This window comes from Sceloporus occidentalis, unplaced genomic scaffold (assembly GCF_023333645.1).
Source record: "Sceloporus occidentalis isolate IW3139 unplaced genomic scaffold, rSceOcc1.0.p SCAF_1, whole genome shotgun sequence".
In the NCBI taxonomy this organism is placed as follows: Eukaryota; Metazoa; Chordata; class Lepidosauria; order Squamata; family Phrynosomatidae; genus Sceloporus; species Sceloporus occidentalis.
This window is the reverse complement of record NW_028316981.1, coordinates 268280732-268301567: the sequence shown is the minus strand read 5'-3', so window position 1 is coordinate 268301567 and position 20836 is coordinate 268280732. Positions and strand designations below refer to the sequence as shown.

At 39.1% G+C, this 20836-nt stretch overlaps 1 protein-coding gene across 1 annotated transcript in view; it reads left to right on the top strand.

Annotated features, from left to right (window-relative positions):
• ADGRV1 (adhesion G protein-coupled receptor V1) overlaps positions 1 to 20836 on the top strand; it is a 361649-nt gene that overhangs the window by 165940 nt on the left and 174873 nt on the right. The window contains exons 73-80 of the mRNA XM_089483154.1: positions 496 to 631; positions 1418 to 2256; positions 3341 to 3458; positions 4836 to 5007; positions 7214 to 7456; positions 15908 to 16315; positions 17281 to 17465; positions 17947 to 18193. Of these exons, the coding sequence (XP_089339280.1) occupies positions 496 to 631; positions 1418 to 2256; positions 3341 to 3458; positions 4836 to 5007; positions 7214 to 7456; positions 15908 to 16315; positions 17281 to 17465; positions 17947 to 18193 (2348 nt within the window). The remainder of the gene's footprint in view (positions 1 to 495; positions 632 to 1417; positions 2257 to 3340; positions 3459 to 4835; positions 5008 to 7213; positions 7457 to 15907; positions 16316 to 17280; positions 17466 to 17946; positions 18194 to 20836) is intronic.

Here is a 20836-nt window from a genome sequence, read left to right as displayed (position 1 = left end):
AAAGACATGACACAGAAGGAGAAGGGAGTGATGACGGGAAAGGGTAAGAGGTCCAGCAGTTCCTCTCAACCTCCGAGGCCTGGACCAAGGCAGATGGACTGGAGGGAGGGCTTGGCTTCAAAATGGAAGGTTAATCATTTCCATTGATCATTTCCAGTCTGTTGGCCACCCTTTTGTTTTCCATATTTGTTGACATATATTAGTTATTCTTTTATTCGTAAAATGCTTAAAATTTAACATCCCTTTTATTCTCCAAAATCTTCCTAGAAGTATGTTCAGCACATGAGAACTTCAATGGGTAGGAATTTGTTGAATTAGAAAAGGGGGATTCCTGGAATGGATAAAAGAAGTGTGCTCCTATTTCATTCTTAGCCAGATAGCTGATAAAACTTAATTGCTTCATGATCTAACATTAAATGATTATTCCTATTCAACTATCTACTTGTTTACCAGTCATTCTCCCCCCCCCCCCCCGCCCCTATTATCTTTTCTCAGGCACTGTTAAGTTTTCGCATGGGGAAACAAACAGAGTCATTTTATTGCATGTTGTTCCAAATCCAAGTAGTCCTGAGGTGTTTGCTGTGCATCTTTCAGCTGTGCATAGCAATGTGTCTGGCGGAGCTCGTCTAAGGTAAGCAAACTAGGATGCAAAAACTGTGAACTAACTCAGGTATTAAATTATATCTTTTCTTCTCATGCAAAGAACACCTTACATGGTTTTCAAGGTAATCATCTATTAAGGCCCTATAAATTGTTTACAGACTGTTCATTATGCAAACATACCCACTTGCATCGATAGATATAAGCTGGTATCCTGTTATTGACTCCAGTGGCATACAATCAACTTATGCCATCATAACCCACTTCTGTGGTCATTGTGGAAGATTGGAATTTCATCTAAACACCGCCCTGCCCAAAATAGTTGGAGCAGCAGAGATATGGCTAGTTATTTAGATGGATGCATAGCAATAACATCACATTTCTCAAGGAACCCCTAAGAGGTCCCTGACAATGCCTGTTGTGCTGTGTCCTGCTTAAAAGAAATAGCTGGACACATCTCTGTTGCTCCCCTGACTCTCCACTGGAAATGATTGTCTTGAGGGGGAGGGTTGCCACACTGAAAAAGAAGCTGGAAGCTTAATTGGGAGATCTATTGTAGTGACATGACAGAGACATGTCTCCTGATGCAGGATCCTGGAAATAAATATAGAATAACAGACCTCCACATCTCTGTGTGTGAATATGGTCACCCAGAATGACTGAATTCATGAACTAATCTATCCAGTAAAATGAAAGTCTCAGATGAATCCAATATGCAGGTGTTTTATCCTATTTTTGGTTTGTTTCAGCAGTTAAAGATGATTTTCAGAAAACTGAAAGCCACTTTTGCTTTGTTTTTTGCTGTCTTCTTTTATAGATCAGACCACACTGTTGCTGAAATTGAGCCATTGGGAATCTTTCAATTTGCTCCTAGCTCAAGAGAAATGTTGGTAAGGGAAGAAGAGCAAGCAGTCAGGTTATATGTACAAAGACTTTTTGGTTACCAAAGCAACCTTACAAAACTGTTCTATCAGACAATTGCAGGAAGTGCCAAACCAATAGATGACTTTGTACCCGTTCTTGGTGGAGAACTTGTTTTTAGGCCTCTTCAGGTTGAAGCTGTGTTTGAAATCTTGATCATTGATGACAACATTTCAGAAGATGATGAACTATTTTTTGTGAATTTAACATCTGTGGACATTTTAGCTATACAGCAATTTGACCTAATCCAGAATCCACGTTTGAACCCAGAATTTAATGTTGCATCAGTTACCATACTGGCTGGGGATATCCATCATGGAATTTTAAGCCTTGGACCAGCTGTTATTTACACTGAAGAAGACACAAACAACAGCACAGTTCTGATTCACATTAGAAGGACTCAGGGGTTTGTGGGAAATGTCTCGGTCAGTGTTAAAACATTTGGTGGAATAAATGCTCAGAGAGGAACAATTCCATTCTCCTTTGAGGTTGTGGCTGGGATTTCTAACATAACTTGGGCAATTGAAGGGGCAGATTTTGAAGAGCTGGCTCTGTCTGTTGCATTAGTGGATGGAGAAAGAGAAAGCCAAGTGTCTGTCAGAATTCTTGATGATGATGAGCCTGAAGGACAAGAATTTTTTGGTGTTATCCTTTCTGACCCTCAAGGTGGAGCTCAGATTACAGAAATGATGGATGAATATGGATTTGCAGGGTTTGCCGCAATAATTATCAAAGGTACTAGTGTTTTGTTTTGTTTTTAACTCAGAAAGCAGCTTACATAATATGAATGTGGTTATTTATGCAGCACCTTCATTGCCTATAGTTCTTCATTGCTTTTCAGCTTTTTGGCTGAAAATTTAGGAGAACATAAAAAAACAGTCTTAGTACTTTATGATGAGATGAGAGAAGGAATTTCTCCCACTTTCAATATAAGACTGTTTTTTACTGAATCTTAACTTCCATATAAAGTTTTTTTTTCTATCCCGCCCTTCCTTATGAAGAGCTTGGCTGTGACTTTAAGAAAAAAAACACTCTTGGCAATATAGATTTTTTAAAACTGTAGTTCAGCTGAGAGGGTATTTCATGAAGTTATTACTGTATATTTTACATGTGTTATCTCCTGAAAAGGCTCTCTTTCCATATGTCATATGACCTGAAAGTTTCCGTTTGAGCTTTCCAGCCAGAATAGTAAGAGTAAATGTGGACTAGTAAAGAACTTGGATCTGTGTTTGACACCTGGCATCTTACTTCCACTTTTAAATTTAGGTCAAGAAATGGACTTAGAGGCCTCATATGGTGAATAGGCTATACCTTTTCCATTCCTGAGTTACAGCATCAAGCAGTTTTTATGTTCAACTGTCCATTTTGATCAAGTCAACATACCCTTGCCACGTCTTTTGAAAACCCTGAAGTATTCCTTAAATTAGCTGAAATGTTAATAGATTTTCTAAAATCTTGATGAAAGTTCTACCTATTGTCATCAACCTGCAATACCATCCCAGGTTTATGTAACCAGTGGTTTTTTTAATGACTGATGGTTTAGTAAGCAAATGCTGTTTCATCTACAAAAGCAGTGTGGTTATTATAACCAAAAAAGCCCAACAGAACCCCTATTGGCAATATTAGTCATCCAATATTTCTATTGTAGCTTTACAAAACAAATCCAATTAAAATATTAAGACCACATTCAGTTTCTTCATCTATGCAATAATATGTTCTTATTCAGTTTTGTATAAGTATCACTGTTTTTGTGTGATAGGAAAATAAATGGACAAGCATGATTTTCTTAATAATTTTAGATTATCCCTTTTTCATATAGGAAATGATCTTCAGAATGGAATTCTGGGATTCATTGGAGAGGCACAACATGGCCTCCTGCTTAATGAGGATTCTGAGAAGAGGGAAGTGCAACTCATTGTTACACGGCAACCAAACAGGTGCAGGCAATGGCTGGTAAAAAGTGCTGTCCCCACATGCACTAATATGCTGTATTGAAATCAAGGATGCTGCTATTAGCAGAAGAGGTTAACATGGAATTTTATAATAAATCTTTCCCTTTATAGATGCTCCAGTAGTTTAGTGCAATCTGGCAGATCTTCTTCACAAATTTAGAATATGATTTAAATCAGTCAGTCAGTGTACTAGAACTGAGCAAAAATGAGAGAATTGAACGCTTTATCAGCCTAACTCATATACATAATAGCAGAGGTGTGAAATTAATTTCCTTCCTATTTACATGCACTTTTGATTTATTTCTGACTTCACTAAAGATGCAATGATCCATTACATAGGACCAGAGGTTCATAGTGCACCTGATCTCAGACTCAATAATAATCTTCCTTGAAACCCACTCCTAAGCGGGGATCCAGTCCATTATGTTTAGAGCTGAAAGTACTAAGATAGAATGATGGGCTGAAAAGATTGCTCAACTTTATTTGAGCAACCTTTCTGAAACTGCTGAAGATCCAGTTCCCTATCTTTCAAAATGCTGAATGTGTTATTTTTAAAAAGTTGAGCATCTCTTAACTCTTTTCTTGAATGCTTATATACATGTAGTTCAAATCAAAGAAGTAGTGGATGTTCAGTTATCCTTCACTTGTTGCAGTGGCTGGTATTTGCCAGTCAATTTGTCCTAAGGCTTTTGTTAGAATTCAAAGAGTTTCTCATAATCTCTCTTATATCCTCATAGTGCTACTTAGGATGCATCTACACTCTAGAAATAATACAGTTTGACACCACTTTAAGTGTACTAGCTCCATCCTATGGAATCGTGAGATTTGTAATTTTACAAGGTGTTTAGACTTCAGTGGCAAAGAGTGCCAGTGCCTTACAAATCTGCAAAACCTAGGATTCTGTAGGCTAGAGCCGTGGCAGTTAAAGTGGTGTCAAACTGCATTGTTTTTAGTTTAGATGCACCCACAGTGCCTTTATTCCCTGAGAAGTGACTGAATGTCACTGCCCTTCTTTACTTTGACATGTTAAATATAAAGAAATTAAAACATTTTTCAAAAATGTTGACAGGGAGACAAAGGTAGAAAACATCACAGGAACGACATGGTCCTGAAATCAGCTAAGAACATTACAGAAGACCCACATTGAATTGTAAAAGTCAAATCTAGTAGGCTTCTTTAAGGTATCTCTGAATAGCCTTAGGAAGCAATGCCACAAAATGATTTTTGTTTTTTACTTCTTAAAAGCACAGTATTCTGCAGTGGTAAATTTGGGAGCGCAGGAGGGAAACGCTGGAGTGAAGTTATACACTTCCTTATTGGCTGCTTTTGTCAGTGTATTTATTTTTTCTTCATTGTTGATAGGGCTTTTGAAGATGTGGAGATCTCATGGCGTGTTACCTTTAATCGAACATCTGTTGTCCTGCAGAAGAATGGCACAGATTTGGCAAATGAGCTGATAGCTGTCAGAGGAGTTACAACTTGTAATGTTGGTCAAACAGAATGCACCATTTCTATTGAGATCAAACCAGATAATGTGAGTACTTGTTATTATGGTATTGTCAACATGGGCTGGAATGGTTTTCTAAGGAGTCCCCAAAATATTACCCAGGCTGCAAATGGAAATGTTGTTATCAGGGTGGGCAAGGGGAAGCTGGGGAAGCAGATGTTTGCTTGCTGACATTAGCATATAATTGGACTATTGGATCTGTCCATCCCTTGTGTTCTCTGTGCAGACATGTTATGCACAGGATTATTTACCTTTGAAAAGCATACAGTGGAAAATTTCTAGAATTTTAGGTATTTCACTAGCTAAGAACTATTGAACTGGTACAAATGTCTTTAAATAGAGACTCCTAGACATATTCTCTAGGACATTGTAAATGATTTTCCACTCAGTTCTGTTTCGTCATTCATGCTCAGGAAAGGTAAATCTCCAGATTAGCAAGCCAAATTTCAGCCAGTACTCCTGACTTTAGGTCAGGAGTCAGGAGTACTGTCTGAAATTTGGCTTGCTAATCTGATTGCCCATCCAGTTTTTCAATGGTAAAACACTCTACTACATTAGCTTTTATGGTCAGGTTTAAAAACTTCCAAAACTGTGCCTTGTAGATTTAAACTTATTTTTAAGGATCCATTTTATAGCCTATTTTAACTCAAATTCTATTTATTCCATCTCACCACCACAATAGCCCATGTGAACTCTAATTTCACAGGCAGTGCAAGTTGACTTCTTAAATTCCCCAAACTTCCCCATGTCCTTCACAGACCTAAGAAAGATGGAGTGCGACTGAATTACACAGATATAGCAGTCTAATGACAGTACATGGTTCCATCTTAAAGAATTACTGGATTTGTAGCTTGGAAAGATATTTGATTTTTTTGTTAGAGATTTCTAGAGTTGTAATTCAGAGAAGTACACTAGACTTCTCTAACTACAAATAGCAAGATTCCATAAATGGTGTAAATATACCCATAGACCTGATGTTTTCCTCTTTCCATTTGAAGTGGGCTGCTTCTTTAATCACATGGATTTTGGGTTGTCTCTCCTTCAGGATCCTCATAACCATCATCTTATATTTTCACCTGCCTAGCAAAAACTACACTTTCTTCCTATAACATGATGTTTTTAGGGCCCCTTGAGTTTCCATCCTCATATTAACTTGTGTATAAATTGATCTTAGTTTCTAGTGGCATCATAATTACTCATTGGGCACTCACTGGGACCTTGTCCACCACAATGGGGTGAAACAGACTGCCCAAAAAGGACAGATTGGGGCCACCCCAGTGCTTCTTGGCCCAGAGCCGTATCAACCACATGTTTGCAACCCCAATCCTCCCTGCTGCCACAGTTCCCAAGCGACCTCTGAAAAGGAGTGTTTTTTTTCTCCTCCTTTTCAGGGCGGCTTTTCTGGATTTGGACAGCTTGGGGACGGCTTCCACACAGCTTGGGGGTGTGAGTCATGTAATTGCCATGCCCTCAAGCCACATGGAAGCCAGCTATTTTCACCCATCTGTTTCAGACCAATGTGTATTTTCCTTAGGACAAAATGTTTATGTGTCCTGGTGTCATATTCCTTCCTTTAAGGTATAGGTGGACAGCTGCACAGGGGGCTAGAGCTATTTTTCCACCCTGTGTCCACTTGGCAGTTCGTACTGATACATTTTGCCATGCCTGAAGTGATGCAGTATCAATTCTGGCCACAATTTTGAATGATTTTTCATTTAATCATCATCATCATCATCATCATCATCATCATCATCATCATCATCATCAATTTTCTTTCTTTCCTACCTCTCTCAAGGCTCAAGGTGGCGTACAAGATGTTAAAATACAAAACACAATTAAAAGCAAATAAACACAGAGTTAAAATATAATACTGTAGATCACTTTTATGTTTTGTGGAGATATGGAGGGCTTTGGAGGATCTGGCGAAGCAAACAGCTATGGTTTTGGGTGGTTTGAGGGCCAAAAAATGCCTGAAAGTAGGCCTGATGTTTTAGATTTTGTTTTGGTATGAGTGCCTTGCGGGGATTCACTCCCTCAGAATCAGACAGTTGCTAAAAACCTAATACAATGATCATTGCCTCATAGTGGAAGGACAACCTGATGGTGGGGGTTAGCAATGTCCTCTTTGGAATGGAAATTCTACACCCTGGGGTCGAGTTCCAAATTTATTTTGTTACATTTGCCTTTCAAGGTGAATTGCTAAAGTACCCTGAATAGTCTTTCTAATTTACAGGTGCCTGAATTGGAGACTTCTTTTTTTGTGGAGCTCTATGAAGTGGGTGCAGGAGCAGCTTTAAACAACAGTGCCAGATTTGCATACATAATAGTCCCAGAAAGTGATTCTTCTTGGGGTTTAATCTACTTTGCTGTTGGGTCTCGTCTGGCTGTGGCACTCAGGAAGAACACTTTAATTAGTCTCCAGGTGGTTAGAGATTCTAGCAGAGCAGTTACCATTTCAGTTGGCTTCAGGACTCAGGTAGGACTGATGCATGGATGTATCTGCTTTCATGTCTTCATTTGTTCCTCTCACATTCTTAAAAGCAAAGGAAAAGTTGTTTACTCTCTACATAATATATATATATATATATATATATATATATATATATATATATATGGTACAGCAGTTAACTGTATCAGCATGGAGCTTCCACTTTCTCTTTGTTAAAGGGTTGACATATCTACTCTGAAGTCATCAAAGTATATTCTCAGGTAGTCAAACTGACTGAAGACTGACTGGTGCACTCTTTTATTCACTCATAAAAATAATCTGTTCATTTCAGCACTTGCAGAATTCGCTACAGGTGAAATCAGTAAGCTTCGATTTCATAATGTAAGTGGTAAGTGGTAAGCTCACTGATTTCACTTGTAGCAAATTTCATAAGTTCTGGAATGAATACTGATTAGTCCTAAGAACAATAACAATAGCAACACTTGTGAGAATCACTAAAACATTGTTGATAACATGTTAGATTTGCATTTGGTAAACCTAGTTTCAAATATGTTCAGCAATGAAGATTGTCTCTAGGTGACTTGGTGGAGCTTGCACAGCCTGACTTACTTTCTGACCGTGTTATCAGTTGTTTCCAGCCTTTTGGGACCAGAAGGCACAGTTGGAATTCTGAAAATTTGTCACTGGCACCAGCACAACATGACTACCAGTAAGAACATAGCCTAGTCATCAAATAGTGTGATGACTATAGCCAGTCAGAAAGTACCATTTCCTCAGAAAGAGAAATTATCAAACAAAAACACAACTTACTCAAGAAAAACAAAACAAAAATCAAAGCTGGCAGGTAAGCCCTAGGACACTAAATCAGTCCCCTGAATATACAGCTTTGTGCTTCAGAAGCCTTTCAAAACTAGTACAGTAAATAAGAGTGAAGTTGCTTTACTGGTGTATTGAATAACAGTTTCCAGTTACTACCACAAGTTACTTTTAAGTGGTATTTTGGAAGCATTTTGACAAGGAGTTTGTCATTCTTTTATTAATCCTAAAATCTTCACTACCACCCAATGCAATGGAAAAATAACAAGCAACACATCAAACAATATAAGAAGTCACACTTCCAATACTACAATGAGTATCATCAATGTGTTACTTCCCCAGCACTGTAATAAGCAATGGAAATGAATTATTTTTAAAAAATAACTTCCCAAGCTCTGTCCAGCAGACCATACATGTCAGAGGAAGACAAGCCAATTATTTACCCAGATTACCTCTAAAATTAGTTTATTCTACTAAATATATTTCCTAACATAGGAAACTCATTGTAAATCACTAAAAAGAAAAATACCCCACACACTGTGGACATACAGTCACAAATTCTTATTTCCTCCTGTCTCACCCTCAACACTACATATACGGTTTATTTTTGGATCACTATTGAACTCTACTTCTCCCTCTTTTTCTCTTACACACACACACACACACACACACATTCTCTCTTTCTTCCGGATGTATGCAACCCACGCTGCCCATCTGTACAGCCAGGTAACTGTTCATCCCATTTATCTATCACATGCACATCCCTTTCTTTTGCAGCTGGGCAATGCAAGCCATTTTCACTAATTCCCCATGCATCCAAAAGCCCTCTTTAATCCACTCTGGGTTTTATTCTGCAAGTCCCCACCAGCATCCTTTAAGATACTTTATAGCTCTGCTCTCAGGCACTAGAATTCTGAAGAAATCTGGGAGTTGTAGTCCATAAGAAAGTAACATTTCCAAGACACACTTGCATTATATTCACCCAGCCTCCTCATGCCTCCAGTGCTACCTCTTGATTTCTGCAGGCAATGAAGTAGGTAGTACAGTCTCAAAACATTTTGCTACCTGGAAGAGATGAAATAGTGCCCTACAGGCAACACTTTAAAAAAAAAAAAAAAAAGTCATTGCACCATTTAGACATCAATTCTCCTATCAAGGAGGGCTGGCCCTATTTGTGGTGTATCTCTCCTTCTTCACTACCCAGTAAGAAAATCTGTTTCCTGACATACCTTACCAACAATACAGACCAGTTTAAAGATATACAGTTTCCATACCAATTTTCTAGTAGTTAAAATACACCTTTTTATATGGTATGCTATGCTACTGCCAGCCAGAGTAGACAATTTCAAGTTATATAGACCACGGTCTGTAGCAAAATGTTGCAGTGTGGAGTGTGCATGTTTAGTGTGCCAGCAGGCCATGTCCTTTTTCTGGATACTCTGTTCCATCCCTCCTCCGCAAGAAATACTGAGCATTCTGTGGATGCTAAGTGTGTTCAGAATTCATTGGACTATGTATGTGGTAGGAGGAATATAATCCTTTGCTAAATTAGTACTCAAAGGAAGCCACAAGTAATTTAGCAATTTTAGTCCTGCTGCAAGAATGTCTTCAAAAACTGTGCAGCTTTCAAAAACTGTTCACACTTCAGGACTTTTTCTTTGCAAAATTTGTGCATCTCCCCCCTCTCCTGAGGTATTATTTTCTAAATAGAAATTGCTTTCTCTTACACACACACACAAATGCTGTTTTCTGTGCAACACTCCTCTTCAAATTTTGGCAAAACAAGTTTCAAACTGCACACTTTTCAAATACTTTCTATTAAAGTGTTATTTTCTATGCAAAAAATGCTGATTCCTGTTTAAAAAAATTGCTAGTTTTGCACAAAGAAATTTGTAAACTTTGTGCAGAATAAGTTTCATACTGAGAATGTCTTCAGTCCAGGGTTCTTGTTATTTAGTCTTTCCAACACTCAAGAAATATGATTTTTGACAATTTTTTCAAATATTTCCTAACATTATTTTCATCTCTGGTGTTTCAATCTCCTGCCTCCTGTTTTTCCCCTATTTCTTTCTAGTCCTGAAAACTTTGGAGTTCCTTTGAGGATGCTGATACCTTTCTCTTCTTTCTCAGCCACCATTATTGGCTATTACAGCATGCAAATGCATTATTACTAGATGTAAGGCCCTATTCAGATGGTGAAAATAATGCAGGATGAATCTAGGTTGAATCTCTGTTGTTCACATGCATCACAAATGCATGTAATTAAGTTGTGTCTGTGTGGGGTACCACTTAACCTGAGATAATCAATACTAGAACTTTTTGCAATTTTTTAAAAAAAGATTTGCATCATCATCAGTGTGAATAACCGATGCACATAAACATGGGATAATTCAGAATTAAACTCTGCATGCCTTGAATGCATTTTGAATACATTTGCATTGTTGACTCCATGTTTATTTGAGCACAGGTACATATGAGCAACCAGACTCCCAGAGATGCAAACAGACAAGGTTCCATAGTGTGAATAAGAATCCCAGAAGGCATGGGTGAGGTCATTCATATTGTTCCACTAAAACAACAACAGCAGCAATATCTGAATGACCCCCCAATTGGGACCTGCAAGAAACCATTGTTTCTGATCAGGGCTGATGCCAGTCAGTTAACCACATCCTTTTCTGAACTCTGCCCTCCCTGACACCTCCAGCTGTTTCACGTTCTCTTCCACACCAGAAAATCAGAATCTGGTGGCAACTGAGCATGCTGAGTTTTAACTGGGTTGTTTAGTACATACCCACTTTTAAAATTATCCTCTAAATTGTGTGTGGGGCACTTTGGGGCTCCTCAAAGTCTACTGCTCTACTCCTTTGGTGCATAGGGGTGCCATTTTAGTTACACACAGATAGTAACTTGGAGAAAGACATCATTGGTATCATATTCAGTGAACCACTGACTCTGGGATGATTTAGACCTCAACCTTTCTGTCGGTGAGCTGGCTGGGTTTTTGGCAAATGGAAATCCGGAACATTTGGAGGGACTATGGTTTAAAACCACTGATATGTTGTGGGCGGGTCCGCAGGCCCAGGCATGTGATGGTTCCCTTGTGGCTCCATTGCAGTGTCCATAAACAAACACATGTGCAAAGTAACCTTACTGAGATCATTCCATGTGACTATAACAACCAAAATCCCAACTTAAAGTCCCTAGTTGACTGGGCTGGTCCACGTCTTGCATCAGATGGGGTCTTCAGAACTACAGTGATTCTGTTCCTACCTCTTGAGTAGATTCCAGATGGTGAGGCTGGGGGACAGCTGCTTTCGTAAAAGAGAGCTGACATCTGGTGTCCCTCAGTGTGCCATTCTGTCCCCCCTGCTGTTTAATATTTACATGAAGCTGCTGGGAGAGATCATCCGGAGACATGGGGCGCGGTGTTATCAGTATACTGATGACACCCAAATATGTTTCTCTATGCTTCCAAGTCTTGCAGTGACCAAAGATGGCATCTCTCCTCTGAATGCCTGTCTTGAGTCGGTAATGGGCTGGATGAGGGAAAACAAACTCAGACTGAATCCAGAGAAAATGGATGTACTAGCAATAGGATCCCTAGGTCCAGGCAGGGAAGTTTGCCAACCTGTCCTGGATCGGGTCACACTTCTCCTAAAGGACGACGTTCGCAGTTTGGGAGTACTCCTAGATCTGTCTCTGCAGTTGTCATCTCAAGTAGATGCAATGGCTAGGAGTACTTGGTACCAACTTTGGTTGATACGCCAACTGCGTCCCTACCTGGACCAAAAGGACTTGAAGCAGTGTTACTCACACTGGTAATCTCTCATTTAGATTTCTGTAATGTGCTCTACATGGGGCTACCTTTGTACCAAGTTCAGAAGCTTCAGTTGGTTCAAAATGCTGCAGCTAGGTTGGTCACCGGAACATCTAGGTTTGACCACATAACACCAATATTAAAATCTCTTCACTGGCTGCCGATCAGCTTCCGGTCCCAGTACAAAGTGTTACTACCTTTAAAGGCCTATATGGCTTGGGCCCGAGTTACTTGAGGGAATGCCTCTCCCTACACAATCCGCCCCACACTCTCAGGACATCTGGGAAGAAATTAGAGAGTGCAAAAACTAGGTTAACAACAATTTCCCACAGAGCATTTTCCGCTATAGCCCCCAAGTTATGGAATGACTTGCTGGAAGAGATCCGACTTATTACCACCTTAGATGCCTTCAAGAAGGCACTCAAGACGGATCTCTTCCAGCAAGCCTATCCACCAAATTTGCTGTAAAATATCCCACCTCCATTAGTACTGTATGTTTTATTAAAGTTAATTGTATTTTATTAACGTTATTATATTGATAATATACTATTGTTTTTATTGAATGTGTTTGATATGATTTTATTGCTGGAATAATTTATTTATTGTAATCCCGCCTCGATCCGCAGGGAGAGGCAGGAAATAGAAATAAAATTTATTATTATTATTATTTCTCTTTAAACTTCGGAGGGGCCCATAGGATGCCGAAACGCATTTCCGAAACTCCCTCTCATCTTTTTCCCACTCCTGGGGCTGAGGCCCGTACTCCCACCGGTTACCCTGAGTGTCCCACCAGTGACCTTCCAGATTCCCCTCCTTGTGGGCAGGAATAGCTTTCCAGTCATCCCAGCGCCATTCGCCTAGGTCCCCTTCCCACCGCAAGTCGGGTAGCTCTACACCTAGGTGGGGCCCCACCCTCGGTCTGCCCCAAGAGTTATACAGGGCTGTGGGGCAGCCTACCCTTAGCGGGCTGGGAGTCACTTTGCCTCTCCTTTCTCCAGGTCCCTCTCCATACCCTCTTCTCCAGCGGCTTCACCCTCCTCCCATCTCCCCTTTAAAGGGTTTTGACTCCCCTCCCTTCCATCCTGGGTGTGTCTACTCCCACCAGGGCACCCACCTGTCTCTCATTCTCCACCCCATCTTCCTGCATTCCCTCTGGGTCCTCCTGCCTTATTAATTCCGCCACATCAGCCCTCCCAGATCCTGCCCTTCTACATATGTATAATGATGGTTTCACCCACTATACATAACTCAGAGATTCTGCTGTATTTGTTATCCTTGTGTTATTTTCTCACATTTTCTTGTGAGGGAATCTGCTCCCTCTCTGTGTTTTCCAGAAATGTACAATATTCTACAATTGTTGGCTTATTTCTGTGATACAGCACTATGAATTTTTCTCATTTATGTTAGAGGAAATAACATTGTCTCACTGTCACCTAAGAATCAAACCATAAGAATTGAAGTAGATGATTGCTTGATCTATTTTAGCTCATACATCCCATAACCTCTAAAGTCATAGGCATTCATGGCATTGTGCCAAAATGTGAAGGCAATTAGGGAGAGGAAGTAAAGTGAAGAGGAGGGAGAATTAGGAGGTTACTTTGAGATCCTTATCACATTCCCATAGATTAACCTATTTCCTTTCCATGAAAGAATGTTGACTTATTTTTCAAAAGCAGCTCCCTGTTTCCTTCATTCTTACTACTTTTACCCACTCAAAATGAAGTGAAGAAAAAACAGGGATATGTGTGCCATGAACTGAGTGAATTTGTTCTCTGACATGTCTGTTTATGTAAATAATTTATTTATGTAAATAATGACACTGGTCTATTTAGAAAAGATAAGAGCCTTCTTCTGAAACCAGGTAAGACTAAATTATATTCTAGATAGGCAGCAAATATATTTCATCAATCAGCATTCATAGGAGTGATAACAATTGCCTCGGAGAGTGGTGGAGTCTCTTTCCTTGGAGGTCTTTAAACAGAGGCTGGATGGCCATCTGTCGGGGATGCTTTGATTGAGAGTTCCTGCATGGCAGGGGGTTGGACTGGATGGCCCTTGTGGGCTCTTCTACGATTCTATGATTCTATGCAGTTCTGTTAGGGTGTTGATGCTGCATCCCAAAACAATACCCACCTATCTACTCTTGAAAATGCCTACTGGATGTGCATTGTCTTCTCCCACCAACAGCACCATATATCAAACACACAGGCTGCGTAATCCAGAAATACTTGGAGCCCTTTCTCAATACATATAAAGTTTATCTTGCACCTCAGTCCTTTGCTAGAATGAACCTCTTTCCACACAACCTTTCTAGCATACTGCCAGAGAGATAAAACAATCTCTCTTGGCTGATTGCTGTCCAGATGTTTTGGTAAAGTATTCCAATTAACCCCAGGGTACATGGCTAGTGGCTTGGGAAAATGTATACTTTTTAAAATAATTGATTTTATTTGTTATAGTTATATATTGCATTGCCCCTCCAGTGAGCTCAAGGTGATGTATATAGCTGTTAATAGGGGAGCCCTGGTGGCACAGTGGCTAAATGCTGGTATTGCAGCCACAACATTGGACCTTACCGTATAGCCCCCAGGGATGGGATCGGGGCATGATGGAAGGGAGCAGGATGGGAACAGAATTGATGCTATCACCCATTTCATTGCATGCTGGAACGCCGCCGATGCCATTGGAAGTTCCCATTCTATTCCTGATCCATCCCACAGAAGGCGATTTTCAGGAACACTCCTGAACAGTTCCTGAAAAACACCTCCTGTGGGATGGATCAGGAACAGAATGGGAACTTCCAGTGGCATCGGCGGTGTTCCAGTGTGTAATGAAATGGGTGATAGCACCCATTCTGTTCTCATCTTGCTCCCTTCCATCATGCCCCAATCCTGTTCCTGGGGGCTGTGTGGTAAGCTTAATTATGAGTTCATTCTCAGAGAACTCCAGGTTGAATCAGCCTTCTGTCCTTTTGTAGACCTTCTGCTTATTGGGGGGCATTGGCTACAGATTGTAAACTGCTTAAAGAGTGCTGAGTTCACTATGAAGCGGTACAGAAATGTAAATGCTGTTGCTATTATCTCCATATTTTCCTCACAGTAAGTCTGTGCAGTAAGTCAGGCTGAAAGAGAATGGCACAAGTTCATCCAGCGAGTTTTATGACTCAGTGGAAACTCAAACCTGGATCTCCCAATGCCCAGTCCAACACTTGTAACTAGTATACTATACCATACCTTCAAATTGTCTTAAAAGCACCAGTTCGGAGAAGACTGCATTAGGCACATGTTGGACTGAATGGCCCTTGAAGTCTCTTGATTCTATGAATATGGCAAGTCCTTCTGTGTTTTCATTGTACATACACAAATTTTCACTTCTCTTCAGCAGAGTCATTAAATTAACTCAGCCATGTGCATCTGCAGATTTGATCCCCATTGTAGCCCTCAACTATATGTTTTCCCTGTTGAGTGTTTTGAGAGTGTTTTGCCAAAGTTGCTACAGGTTTCTTTACAGAATTGCTTTCAGCCAATCAGATCTGGTGGCACTTTCCCCTCCCTTTTAAAAAAAATCTCTGATATTGTTCATATTTGGATGTACAAATTTTGCCAAGAAAACCCTGTGATAGGGTCACCATAAGTAAAAAATGACTCAAGGTCACATAACAGCAACAAATTTTACATTTTTATTGCTTGTTATTTACCCCAGTAAATTTTATTTGAGACTAAGATAAAAAGCTGTTAAGTGTGAAAAACATACAACAGTATTTTTTTAATCTCTGTAATTTGAAACAAACCTGTTTTAGCTCTGTGTTGTTTACTTTTTACTATAACTTTTTTCTTCATTTCCAGGAGCTGTTGAGGCCTGAATCTCTTGGTCGTATAATCATATCACCTGCCATTTCTGGGCAAGATTTTATTCAGTCTGAAGGGATATTATCCTTTGAACCTGGACAGAGAAATGCTGTTATCGATATAACGCTCACTCCCAGAATTGGTTCTTTAAATCCTTTTCCTAAACGCTTTCAAGTTGTGCTATTCAGTGCTACTGGGGGAGCCAGAGTTGATGACATCTATGGTACTGCCAACATCACCATTGTGTCTGATTCAAATTCCCAAGCCGTCTGGGGTCTAGCTGATCAGTTGTACCAACCCCTTGATGAGAATATTTTGAACAGGGTCCTCCAGTATTTAAACATCAAAGTAGTCACAGAAAGTACAGAAGAGCAGCTTGCTGCTGTAATGCACATTATAGATAAGGTACATGTTGAGATTTCCTTTACACAGTAATTAATGGCTCTCTAGAATTAAAGAAAATGTAGTTGCTCATTATGAGGAATCTGGACTGAGCAAATGATGGACAGCAGCCATGACTACCTGCTTAAAGTACAACTATGATTCTAAAAACAGAATTAACAAAAATATAGGCAAAAATATATAAATATATTTTGTTTCTACATAGTTTCTGCACCCTCAGGAACTGACATCTTTTATCCTGTTGTTGTTTTGTTTTTAGTGAGAATCCACTCTATTACTGCTGAGTCTCTTGTACTGTATTGCTTTCTGTTTTCTTCTCCCATATCAGACTGAATGTAAGCTTTGCCACTGACAGCTGGCATAGTGCTAAGGAATCCTTGGGTCTTCTAACCTTTTATTTAATTTTCCCCACCCAGGAGCCTTATCACACTACAGAATTATAGTACTGTTATTATACTTTAATGGCCATGGTTCAAAAGGAGAATGGCAGTTTATGAAGGAGCATTTAGAATTTTCAGCCAGAGCACTCCAGTGCCTCACAGCTCAGGATTTTGTAGGATGGAACCATGACAGTTAAACTGGAATAATAACACTACAACTGTGTCGTGTGAATTACATTAGTCCTTTTCATTATTTTCAGACAGATAGATAAGTTAGTCTGTTTTAGCAAAAGCAATGAGAGCTCTTATGATAAAAACCAACAGATTTATTGTGGTTGAAACTTTTATGGGCTAGAGTTCACTTCATCCTTCTGATATTGTTCCTCCAGGGATCATACACTTTATGGGGAAGAAAAGGCAACTAAAGCTTGGGATTTATTCCCAAGTAATGCCTTTAGAGGAGGAATATTAGTTTACTTTCGCTTGAAACAACCTTCTTATAAATAATTCCAAAATGGAAGAAAGGCATGACTACCACTTTGTGTGCACTGAATAATTTTCTTTCTCTTTTTATTTTGGCTTCCCAAGATAATATCTGAAGGAGAAAAACAGGCACTCACTGATAAAAGCCGAAATCTTTTGTATGAAATCCTCTGTGCACTTATTAATCCAAAACGTAAGGATACTCGGGGCTACAGCTTCCTTGCTGATGTTACTGAAAAATTTGCCTTTTCACTTCCTGTTGGGGAAATATGTGGATCTCCAGGGGAAAGGTAAGAGAATTTCTATGAAAAGAACATGCCAGGAATATATCCTGACAGTGAAGTAAATATTGAAGTCCAAGCTAGAGTCCTGTGTGTGTATGTACTATGGTCTGTGTAACTACAGACCATTGCACTGTATAACTACAGTGTGCAAAATGAATGTAGAAAAGCCATCCAACATGCTAGGAAATAAATGGCACTTGATAATTTTTTTTTAAAAAAAGTTTATTGATTTGAAACTTACAAAAATGGAGTTCAAGAATTCTTGGATCATTTTTCTGTTAATCTCAAAATCACTTCACTAGTGCCTGAAGACATAATGGTAATTATCAATAATTCCATCCATTATTCATACCATCATTAACAAACACAGAGACCAATGTACAGTAAATGTCAATCTAAGTTTCAGTTGCCCATGTTGTTGTTGTTTTTTCTGAAGTAATAAGTGGTGGTTTTATTCCTTGAACCTGTTTTTCTTCTGTTTTAATAGAGGCAAAACCATACTTGACCATTGCCCTTACATTGTAATTATGGCTCATCATTGGTATCCCCAGCAAATCAATGGACATAGATTTGATGGGAAAGATGGTGATTTCATCAAAATACCTGAACGTTTGTTGGAAGTTTCTGCCTTATCCCAGTCTAAAGACAAAAACTGTAGATTCATTCAAGTCACTGAGTACAGTAGCCAACAGTGGTTTATAATGGGCGAGAAAGGAACTGCCCTGAAAAATAAGGTAAGGTTTTAAAATGTATTTCTTGGGCCAATATCCTGTTTTTAATTCAGAAAACTTAAAGTTTCTCATGGCGTGCTATCTAGCAGCCACCCATATACACAATCATCATCCACATCTCATTAGTTTTACTGCTACTCTAGGATTAGATGCTTTCTTCTTTTAAATTTAGACATGCCATTGTTGGGTTTTTAAAATGTCCTTAAATTAATTATTTTCTGGACCATCAACCAGATTAATCTGTAGCAGGATGGACAGATTATTGTTGTGTCTTCTTAGCTTTAATGAGTTCTTGAGCAGCCATTCACAGCATCAGATGTATGGATTCGGCAAAGAATGTACAGTAGTAGGTGTATTGGCCTATGGCTAGTAAACAAACCTGGTTAATAGAGTACCAACTAAGAGTGTGGTGGAACATGAATATTGCTGAACCAAATGAAGTCTTATAAATTGCTTTTCTATCCTGCTTTCTCCTCTACTTCAGTTCTCTTTCTTACCTAATCTCTCTTGATGTCTTGGGCTGATCAGCTCAATTGTGATGTCACAATGATCTATGTTACTAATGCAAGGGAGCCTGCTGCCTGGGTCACAGTTTGCAAGTGACTCTGCGACATCACAAAGAATCCTATACAAGGCTTAAATGTCATGGTTCCAGTAAAATCCATTGACTTAGTTGGTCTAATGTTGCTGTGGAAGGGGAGGCGTCACAAGGAAATAACACAAGGAAACTCAATTGGAAGGAAAAGGCCACACCTTTACTGAGTACACCTGACAGGTAGGGTTGGCCCAAATGCATGAGGTCTGGATCTGACATCGACCAACCCACCTGTCTCACATTCACATCTCCACCCCTTGTCACCAGGGTACGCTGAACAGGAGTTGTGCCCGCAATGGCAACACCTCCATGTTTCCAGCATCCCCGGGTCCCCGAGGAACTCCTGATCCAGTGCAGTGCAGCACCACATGCCATACACACCAAATCCATGACCCATGCTACTGGCCCAGGAAAGTTGTGACAGTAAGCCACAACCCCCTGTAAAAACCAAGGGAGGCACGGTGGGACAGCCAAGCTGCAATAGCAATGATGACCTTGTCACATGGTCTTAAAAAGGCCCGCCAACCAATCAGGTGAACAGAAATCCCGCCCCTCTGGCCTCCCCGTCAACCAGAGGTTGCCCTCTCACTTTCTATGCCAACTGTCATCATATCCCTTTTCCAATCTTCTCTAATTTGCCAGTATTTAAAGCAACTGATCTGGGAGTCCAGTTCCAGTATTTCTTCTTTTCCTTTTAATTCCTCTATTTCTCCACTTTTTAAAATTATATCATCGTATCTTAACCAGTTATTTGTTACTTTTTTTCTCTTTTGTGAAACACCTCCTGCGAAGATGTCCATATAGGTAGTTGTCTATACAGTTGTTTCTTATATTTATTCCAGATATTTAATAAAGAGTTCCTAATAAGATGTTGCTTAAATTCTCAGTTTCATAGACAATATATGTGTGTCATCTTAAGTTTAAACCGCAACTTTCTAGATACGTCATTTTATCATTTTGTAAAGAAATCCAATCTCTAATCCAACTCAAGGCACAAGCATTATGATATAATTCTAAATTAGGTAAACCCAGCCCACCTCTATATCTACTATCTTGTAACAATTTAAATTTTATCCTGGGTTTCTTCCCTTGCCACAGAAAATTAGCAATATCTCTTCCCCATATTTTAAAAGAGTTCTTATTCATTATAATATCCATCCAACCTGCTTTAACTGAAGAATCCCACCTGGTCTGATAATATGGAAAAAAGAGGAATCAGACGTGTTATTTCCCTTACTGCAACACCCTGGCTGACTAGTATTATTTGTACTGTATTTTATTATATAATGTTGCTACATAATGTTGTTTTTAATCTGTTGTTTTTAAGATGTTGTGTATTTTGTAAACTGTACTGATGACATTGATGTGATCCCACCTCAATCCGCAGGGAGACGCGGGAAATAGAAAAATAAAAATTATTATTATTAATTATTATTAATAGGTAATGTTTGAAACAAAAATAACATTCGCGGAAGGACGTTCATCTGAATCGTTGCGATTTTGAATAGTAAAGATATCTGTTGTTTTCCTCATCTTTTAAAATCAGATTTTATAATTTCCCATACCATTATATAGTTGTTTTTAGAAAGGTCTGAATTATTTTTTGTCAAAGTTATGCCCAAATATTTAATTTTGTTAATCAGTTGAAACTCTGTTAACTGATTTGTTTTCCTCCTCTTCTCTTTTAGATAAGTTTTTGATTAGCATACCACTTTTTTTTTGTTCACTCTAAATCTTGCTAGATTTCCAAATTTACCCCAAATGTCTTCTAATCTTTGGCTTTTTTTATTGATTAAAATATGTACACAAAAACATTACACAGACCATAAAAAAAATAAAGAAAAACAAACAATGACACATCAGAAATTTATAACCATACACACACACATATACCTCATCATCACCTTCCTCTAACAGGAAATAACATATATAAAAAAATAAAAGAAGAAGAAGAAAGAAAAAAAATCTTCTAATCTTTGAACTGATTTTTTTTTTTTTGGATTTTCCAAAATAATCACCAAGTTGTCTGCAATGGCTTAGATCTTATACTT